Source organism: Monoraphidium neglectum, assembly GCF_000611645.1.
Source record: "Monoraphidium neglectum strain SAG 48.87 unplaced genomic scaffold scaffold02508, whole genome shotgun sequence".
Taxonomy (NCBI): domain Eukaryota; kingdom Viridiplantae; phylum Chlorophyta; class Chlorophyceae; order Sphaeropleales; family Selenastraceae; genus Monoraphidium; species Monoraphidium neglectum.
This window is the reverse complement of record NW_014011120.1, coordinates 1-9,002: the sequence shown is the minus strand read 5'-3', so window position 1 is coordinate 9,002 and position 9,002 is coordinate 1. Positions and strand designations below refer to the sequence as shown.

The following is a 9,002-nucleotide window of genomic DNA, read 5'->3' as shown; positions in this document are numbered from 1 at the left end:
GCGCGGGCGCGTGGCTCGTCGCGGCCGCGGACCGCGCGCAGGGGCTCGTGGTTTACCGGGTGGAGCGGCAGATGAGGAGGCGCCCGCCGTCAGAGGCCGCCGGCGAGCAGGAGCAGGAGCAGGAGGAGGAGGCCGTGACGCTGCAGGCGCTGTGGGCGCACGAGGAGGTCCGGCCGCTGCTGCAGGTGCGGCCGCTGCCGCAGCCGGCGCCGCTGCGCGGGGGGCGCTGGCTGTGCCTGGACGCCCGCGGCTGCCTGCTTGAGGTCGGCGGCACACCGCACGCCGCCACGGCGCCGGCGGCCGGCGCGGGCGCGGGCGCCGCCGCCAGCCGGCGCCGCGCGGATGGCGGCTCCGAGCGGCTGCCGCTCGCAGGGCGGACGCTGTGGACGCTGGCAGAGCTGCCGGTGGGCGCAGGGCCGCGATTCGCGCTGGTCGCGTGCGACGGTGGCGGCGGCAGCGGCTGCGGGGCGGGCGCTACCTGGTATGTTGTGTCCTGCGGCCCCGACGGCGGCCTGCTGCGCGCCGCGCCGCTGCCGCCGGCCGACGCCGCGGCGCTGCTGTCGCCGTCGACAGGCGACGCCGAAGGCGGCGCCAGCGGCGGGCCTGCTGCGGTGCGCCTGGGGCGACGGCTGTTTGCCCTGGGCACGCCGGCGCATCCACTCTGCGCACCGTGTAGCGTGGCGGCTGCGATGGTTGGCGGCGGCGTGCGCGAGGCGCTCATGCGTGCACCGTTCGACGGGCTGATGTGACGGGGATGTTTGGCGTGTGGTGGCGGGGCACTCCTGGCGCCCGCGGGCTGCACCCCCCCTTTGCAGGGGCAGCTGCGACGTCCCTTGCGTTCAACTGCTTGCTCACCACGGCCGTTTTGCCGCTGCTTTTGGTTTGCTGCCTCTGACTCATGTTGTCGCATGCACCATCGCTGTTTTGTTGCATGTTTTTGACTCGTGTGCCCTTCAGATGCAAACTCCATGCGCGTCGGCGCAGCATGGCGCCCGCATGGGTAATTTCAGATCCCTTGCCCCACGAGCCAGCCACCTGGTAGCTGCCACATGCGTGCGCCAACAGGCGCTGTTGGGGCCAACATAATGGCGCGCAAGGAGACATGATGGTCAAAACTAAGCTTTCCACTGGCAGGAGACAAGCTCGAAGCAGCTATGCACAGACTCATCAAGGCAGTGCTGCTGTGGCTGTTGTACAGACGCCCGCAAGCGAGCAACGGGGGCAGTGGCGGCATCCAACAACGGCGCAAAACTCGTGGTCGCGCACAGGTGATCAGTGGCTGCGCCGCCAGACAACTCAGGGGTCTCGAGCGCAGCACAAAGCGAGCCTGCAAGCCGTCCCGCGGGCGACATCGCACGTGCGGCGAAGGGGGCAGAGCAGCAGTGTGGTCACGTGAGGGCACGCGCATCATGGGTTGGTTTATGGAAGCGAACTGTGTTTTTTTAGGAGGGTAGAGAGGGAAACGTCCTCAGGTGTGAATCTATCTGAGGGCGCGATCTCGGCTCTGTCAAACTCAGCCCAAGGCCCCTCGCTGGGGCGCCAGCGTGCCCTGGCGCACCGCCTCGGCCCAGGCGGGCAGCAGAGAGTCGACAGTCAAAGCTGCGCACATGCTTCCCCGAGTGGCCGGGTCTTGAACGAGGGTGTGCTGCAGACCCTCTCAACATGCAATGAGTGCCCCCCATCGCAAGCAAGCCAGGCAAGGCGGGGTGTGCAGCCAGGCGCCGCTAGACGAGTGGTGGATGCGCGCCCGGCGGACGTCACTGGGCATCAGGGACAGGCCCATGCTGTGTTTGCAGCGCGTCTCGTTGACGAGTGCGTGCTTGAATCGGCAGCCACGTCCAAGCGACAGAATGCGGTTGAAATCGCTGGCGCCTGCGCGCAGCCATGCTTGACCCGTCCCTGCCCAGGGTTGCGGCTGCGCACTCGCCACAGAGGCGGACGCTCGGGCAGCCCAGCAGCCGGCTTGGGCGCGCTCTCTGGGCTGGCATCAGTGAGGTGCCTCCCGGCTGCGCGGCGGGAGCGCTTGGCAGCCCAGGGAAGGCCCCCATCCACCTGCCACTGGGCTCGGTACTGCCTGTACTAGCCCCACCGTGCAGACTCTGGATTTCCGAACGACGTGTCAGCTGTGGCGTTGAGATGGTGCATAAAGCAATCAAGTTCACCTCCTGGCCTGCGACGCACCATGCGTCTCTGGTGCTCGAGCACGGCTGGTGGTTGCGCTGCCCAGGAACCGCCGCCTCCTGTATCGGAACAATGACATCACCAAGCTCGGTACCCACGGCACGAGTGTACGTTCTATAAGAACGGTGTATTGCGATACGCGCCTGCTTTCTGAGATTGGAGCTTGCTTGGACAGGATGCTTCTCTTCCGCGAGGCGTGTGCGCCGTCTCCGTGACGTTCGTGTTGAGACTGGCTGTGTTGTTTACATACGTTTTTCAAAAACGAAAGCTGCTGGACCCGGCAACACGACTATTCTCACGCCGCTTGCCTCAGCGGTCCGGACCGCCAAAATAAGGGGCGAGATAAAAGACACAAGCTCTTTCTGCAGCAGGTGGGGCCCCTCCGGCTGGCCTCTGCGTCCGCCGTCCCACGCATGGCGTGTCGTGTCGCTCCCTCGTCTTCGCATGGGCCAAAGTCGCCAAGGAATTCTGAACAGGTTTTTTCTTGCCGTGTTGAAGCTCTCCAGCTCCCAGGCGAGGGACCTTGTGACGAGGGGCGCGCACGAGGCGCGTGGGGCGCTGCAGCAGCGGCAGCGCGCGCAGCCGCAGCTGCGCGCGCGCGCGGTTGTGCAACCATGGCGGTGGACGACGCGCCGCTCGGGCACGACGATGTCAGCGGCGCGGCGGCCCTGGGCAAGGGCGTGCAGGTGCTGCATGCGGGCGCAGCGCCCTCCGATTCGGCCGAGCTTGCGTGGCGCTCCGCGGGCCGCTACAGCAGCAGCAGCGGTGGCAGCACCAGCGCCGGCGGCGGCAGCTTCGGAGGCCGCGCGGCCAGCCCGAGCGCAGGCGACGACGATGCGGACGTCGGTGGCGGCAAGCCGCCGGCATCGCCGTCCGGCGCGGCACGTGGCGCTCGGGCTGGCAGCAGCCATCCGCAGCAAAGCGAGGCTTCGTGCGGCTACTGCGCCGGCGACGTCGACGACTTGGCGGCGGCGCATGTGGGTGGCTGCTCGGTGCAGGATGACGGGTGTGGCGGCGCCTGGGACGATGAGGAGGCGGGCGGGGAGCAGGAGGATCATGCAGAGGAGGGTCGCAACGGGTATGACGGCAGCTGCGAGGCGGGGGAGGCAGACGAGTGCATGGAGGAGCCCGCCGCCGCCGTCGCCCCCGGCGGCGCGTTTTGCCTGCCGCCGCTGCGCCGCTGGTGCGTCAACTGCGCGTCTGGCGTGGTGCTGCCCGAGCACCCGGGCCTGGGGTGCTCCAAGTGCGGCCACCGGCCCACGGATGACGACGCCCTCTTTGCGGCGTCTCCAAGCGACGGCGGTGCTGCTGCCGCGCCGCCGCCGGCTGGCGACCCCGGCCTCATCCTGTGCTGGGACGACGCCATGCTCGCGCACGAGGAGGACGACGACTGCCCCCACCCCGAGCGCCCCGACCGCCTGCGCGCCGTCACCGCGCGCCTCGCCGCGTCGGGCCTCGCACGGCGCTGCCGTCGCGTGCCCGCGCGGCCCGCGAGCGACGAGGAGCTGTTGCGCGTGCACACGCACGAGCACGTCTCGCGCCTGCGCGCGGCGGCGGACTGGCCGCCCGGCGCGCTGCACGCGGCGCACTGGCTGCCTGCGGACACGTATGTGAACGAGCACACGTTCGACGCTGCGCTGCTCGCGGCCGGCACCGCTGCAGAGGTCGCCACGGCCGTCGCGCGCGGCGAGGCGCGCGCCGGCGCCGCGATCATCCGGCCGCCGGGGCACCACGCCGAGTCCAACACGGCAATGGGCTTCTGCTTTTTCAACAATGCGGCGGTCGCGGCGCGCGCGGCGCGTGCGGCGGGGGCGGAGCGGGTGCTGATCCTGGATTGGGACGTGCACCACGGCAATGGCACCCAGGTGAGGGTGGGACCCCAACTCCTTTGCTGCAACGAACTTTGCTGCAACAAGGCTGCGCAGTCCGCAATCCCTCTGCAGCCGTGTACGCTGTTGCTGGCGTGTTGATAGGCTGCAGGGCTGTGCTTGCAAACTCAAATGTGCAGCGTGTCTTTGTTACATTCCAGGGCTGCTGGGATGCATGAGCGCCCCACAGAGTTGCTGCATCAACCCCCCGGGCGCATCATTCTGCACCCACCCGCCCCGCGCAGCACATTTTTGAGGGCTGCCCCGACGTGCTCTACATGTCGCTGCACCGCTGGGACGGCGGCTCCTTCTACCCCGGCACCGGCGCGCCGTCGGAGGCAGGCTGGGGCGCCGGCCGCGGCTTCAGCGTCAACATCGCGTGGGACGGCCCCGGCGCGACAGACGACGACTACGCCCTCGCCATGCGGGGCGTGCTGCTGCCCGTCGCGCGCGCCTTTGCGCCGTCGCTCATCGTCATCAGCGCCGGCTTTGACGCTGCCGACGGCGACCCGATCGGCGGGTGCCGGCTGACGCCGGCCGCGTTTGCGCGGATGACGGCGGACCTCATGGCGGTGGCGCCGACGGCGCTGCTGCTGGAGGGCGGCTACAACCTCAGCGCCACGGCGGCGGCGACGGAGGCCTGCGTGCGTGTGCTGATGGGGGAGGCGCCGCCGCCGGACGCGGGCGCGGGGGCCGGCGTGACGCTCGCGGGCTGGCGCGGCGTGCAGGCGGCCCTAGAGGTGCAGCGGCGCTACTGGCCGTGCCTCGACGGCGCGGCGCAGGGGTTGGTGGCGCCGCCGCATGTCACCGAGATGCTGCGGCAGGAGGAGGAGGCCGAGCGGCACCGCTGCCAGGCACTGCTGATGCTGCAGCAGCAGCGGCATGCGGCCCAGGTAGCACAGCAGCAGCAGCAGCAGCAGCAGCAGGCGGTGGCCGAGGCCGCCGCACCCGCCGCTTTGGCCTCACAGCAGCAGCAGCCGTGCGGCGGCAGCAGCGGCCCGCCGCCGTCGGCGACGCCGCAGCGGCAGCGGACGCATGACCGGCGCGCCAGCCGGAGCCGCGAGGGTACGCCGGCGGAGGAGCGGCCATGGTCCTCTAGATTCAGGCGGCCTTCTTCCTCCGCTGCTGACGAGGCACGCCTCCACATCCTGCGCACCGGCCTCACGCGCAAGCAGCAGCTGCTGCGGCACCTGCATCGCCGCGCGCTGCGCATGGCGCTCAAGCGGCGCAGCCTGGGCGCGCAGCGCCGTGCGTGCGCTGTGGCGGTGGGTGTTGTCGCGGCCGCCGCCTCCGCAGCGCCCAGCTTGGTGGCTCCTGCCGCACGTGCCTCAATAGGACTGCCGCCGCCATCGCCGCCGCCGCAGCAGCAGCAGCAGCAGCAGCAGCAGCAGCAGCGGAAGTAGAGCAGCCTGCGCTGCTGCTAAGCAGCAGCACAAGTTGCTGCAAGCTCCGTGCACCATGATGGGCGTGCAACGCCTGCATCTCTGTAGCACCGAGGCCCCCGGAGGCCTGCTGGGTGATGCTGCTGGATGAGTCGCGAAAGGCTGGCAGCAGTCCCCCAAGATGACCGTGCCAAGGGTCACATTTTGCCTGGCATTGCCTGCACAGCCTATGGCATCCTGCCTGCGTGCGTGATGTGCACACGCGCGCCGCAGCGCACAGCCGTGACCGTGCCCCATCTCCCCTGTGCACCTCTGCTGCTGCAAAGTGGCGTGGGGTTGGGGACAGGCGTGTGTGCCTGGCGGGTTGAAGCGGCGCCGCTGCTGCTGCTGCCTCCACTTCGAAAACTAAAACAGTGTATGAAGCCATCCCACCTGCGCCGCCGAGCCGCTCGCAATGCAGCACAACAATTCAAAGGCTTTGAGAGAGAGCTTTACCACCTGCCCCGCTTGCCAGCCTCGCGTGAGAGCGCCACCTCCCCCCCCTTGACTGCCTCGCGACCCTTTGACACCCTGGATTATCCCCTTCTTTCGCTCGTGTTTCTCGTGTTTCTTCAATCGAGTTCTTGTCCGGCGGGCACCTGCGTCGGGCGCGGTCCTGCCGCCTGGTGCTAGAGCCTGCATGGTGGCCGACTGCTGGCCTCGGCCTGCCCGCCTGCCGACTATGCACCCCAGCCCCTTGTGGCCGTCCCCCGGCTCACCTGTGTCTTGTTGGAGTCGCACTGGCTTGCGGAGGGGCAGCTTGAGGTCGCCCTGTCGCGGGCGTCCTGGGGTCCTCATGCGGCTGTGCGTGGCCCTGCCGTCACATGGAATCTGTCATCGCCGCGGCCCCGCCGGCTAGCCATTCCGGCGGCGGGACCTGGCGCTTTGGCGGACCGCCACCCCTTTCTCCCTCTGCTGTTTGTTCGCAGCCCCCGCCCTTGTGACGTGCGCTCGTCCCCAACGCTGCCAGGGCGGCATTGGCGCGTGTTTTTGGCGTGCTGTTTTCTTTATCCTTGGTGTCAACCTTGTTTGCTCGCATGTCCATCAGTTCGACACACAACGTCAGATCGCTCTTCAGAGACGGTTGCGCTCCTTTAGGCGTAATGTGGGTCGTCTCATTGTGCGCCACTCCCTGTTCTGCATCTTATTCCCCCCTCTGTGGTAAACACCCACTTCTCAAGCTGTTCTGATCAAAGCACGCCTGCAAATGATTGGGCCGCGGCAAACCGCAGAGGGCGCCCAGCAACGCAGTCTTATTGGAAATTCAATAGCCAGCTTCGCCAGAACAGGTGGTGCAGGCACTGCTGAGTGCAGGATAGTCCAAGGTCTCACAGCAGTGACGCGAGAACAGGCAACGCAGATATGTCAGGATACGTGCTATTCCTTCCTTGTATGCCTGAGCATGTAAGGAAGCACGGGGCTGTCAGCGCAAGTGCCTGCTATGCTGGCCTTTGGCGCAGAGGTGCAGCCGCTCCGTCGTGACAGCACATCATGTGACATGGTTTCCCCAATCCGTGGCGCCCCGTCGTGCATTGGCTCAGAGCTTGCACCCGGCCGGGTGCGGTGTTAGTGGATTGGTGGTGGTGTTGATTTCGGGGATCCAGCAGACACACCGCATTGCGTGCACAACCGCCAATGGTGACGCACAATGCGTTGCAGGCACTGTCCAACTACCGTACCAACTTAGTGGTGATGCAGTCGCGTTGCTTGTGCGGTTGTATCTACGCTGCCTTTTCTCCAGGGAGAGCATAATATCGTTTCAGCGCCCCATCGCCATCATCGAGATCCTCAGAGCGGTGTAGGTGCAAAGTCTTTGTTGCGGATCTCTTGAGGAATTTGTGATAAAATAATACCTGCGCTGTAAGCGGCAGCGCGGTCTAGCCGGACAGCAACGGAGATCACTCGGCGGATGGCAAGGCAAGCCCTCCCAGAGCTGAGAGCTGTCGGTGCGGCCGTATGAAGGCACTGATGTATGGCTCTTTTGATCGCAGGGGCGTCCTAGCGGCGCTGCAGCAGGCAGCGCTAGGGGTGCGGCACTTCTCGCAGGTGAGGAGTGCTGCGTTCGCAGGCGGGCCGGGCGGGCCGGGCGTGACGCCCTCACGACCACGTCGCCTTCCTAAGAGCTGTTCAGTCTTGCAGGAATGCAGAGCTCACGGCCACGTGCAGCAAGCAGCAAACACTCGATGCCTCACCGCCTTGACCACGCCCGCGCCCCTGCCGGACAGGCCGCAGGCCCCGCCGTTTTCGTAGACAAGACCACCAAGGTGATCTGCCAGGGCATCACCGGCAAGAATGGCACCTTTCACACAGAGCAGGTGGGGACATGAGCGCAGACACAGGCAAGCCTGGGCGCCCGCAACGCCCTTCCGCCCTTGTCGCCGGTGTTCTCCAAGGCTGTGCGACTCGTCCGCGCAACTGCCGGGCCCGCCGGCGACTTCAGAAGCGGCGAGGCCCCCCGCCTCTCACCCAGCCGCCACTGCCGCGCACCCACACCCCGGTCCCGCCTCGCCGCCGCCGCCGCCGCCGCCAGGCCATCGCGTATGGCACCCAGATGGTCGGCGGCGTTACGCCCAAGAAGGGCGGCAGCACCCACCTGGGCCTGCCCATCTTCAACACGGTCGAGGAGGCCAAGGCAGCCACCGGCTGCACGGCCAGCGTGATCTACGTGCCGCCCCCCTTCGCGGCGGCCGCGATCCTGGAGGCGGTCAGGGCCGAGCTGGACCTGGTGGTGGCGATCACGGAGGGCATCCCGCAGCACGACATGGTGCGCGGGGGCACGGCGGCCGAGCGCGGTCAGGCAGGGAGCACGCCCGCAGCCTTGCGGTCATCGGTGCACGGGGTTGGCGGTGTATTGCAGGGGCGGCTGCCACGCGGGGGCGGGTGTCCGGTGCGTTGCGCGGTGCGGAGCGCCTGCTGAATATGGCAGCGCGTTTGGGGTTGGCCCAGGCCGCGGCCGCTCGTGCGCCTGCGTTTGGTGCCTTGGGGCGTGCGGTAATTTACGTCGGCTCTGGAGGCAGAGCAGACCTTTTATTGAAGCACGAGTGTGGCTCGCCGAGGTGGCCCAGGTGGGGGATGCGCATCAGCCAGGCCACCGGCTGCGGCGCCAGCGACGCCCCGGATGCGGGCCGCCAGCAACGCCCCATGGCATGCGCGCTCCAACCCCCCGCCCAGAACCCCGTCTGCCCACTCTCGTCCTTTCCGGCACCCACAACACCCCACCCCGTCGCCCTGCAGGTGAAGGTGAAGAAGATCATGAGTGAGCAGAGCAAAACGAGGCTCATAGGGCCCAACTGCCCAGGCATCATCAAGCCGGGAGAGTGCAAGATCGGGATCATGCCGGTGGGTCTTGGGGGTTTGCCCACGGCAGAAGTCGCTGGGATCGGTTGGCTGCAACCCCTTGGTTGGGGGGGGGGGGTTGCGTGCAGCTGTGGGGCAGAGGCATGTGGCAGTCTGGCGCAGGAAGGGCAGTCGCGCCTTGGCTTTGAGTTGATGCGGCCGGGCAGGTGCTCTCGCAGCTCCCAAGATTCTGCAC

The 9,002-nt window shown here is 67.8% G+C and overlaps 3 protein-coding genes across 3 annotated transcripts; all 3 read left to right on the top strand.

Moving 5' to 3' along the window:
* Positions 1–71: 71 nt before the first annotated feature.
* Positions 72–749, top strand: MNEG_10905 (hypothetical protein; the record flags this gene model as incomplete). Its single annotated transcript, XM_014040625.1, has 1 exon — positions 72–749. One exon carries the CDS (start codon positions 72–74, stop codon positions 747–749), a length of 678 nt encoding a protein of 225 aa, XP_013896079.1.
* Positions 750–2,795: 2,046 nt separating this feature from the next.
* On the top strand, positions 2,796–5,452 carry MNEG_10904 (histone deacetylase 6/10; the record flags this gene model as incomplete). The annotated part of the gene is made up of 2 exons (XM_014040624.1): positions 2,796–4,046; positions 4,295–5,452. 2 exons carry the CDS (start codon positions 2,796–2,798, stop codon positions 5,450–5,452), a joined length of 2,409 nt encoding a protein of 802 aa, XP_013896078.1.
* Positions 5,453–7,438: 1,986 nt separating this feature from the next.
* MNEG_10903 (succinyl-CoA synthetase alpha subunit) lies at positions 7,439–8,955 on the top strand (the record flags this gene model as incomplete). Its single annotated transcript, XM_014040623.1, has 5 exons — positions 7,439–7,516; positions 7,696–7,785; positions 8,001–8,234; positions 8,705–8,809; positions 8,896–8,955. 5 exons carry the CDS (start codon positions 7,439–7,441, stop codon positions 8,953–8,955), a joined length of 567 nt encoding a protein of 188 aa, XP_013896077.1.
* Positions 8,956–9,002: the final 47 nt, after the last annotated feature.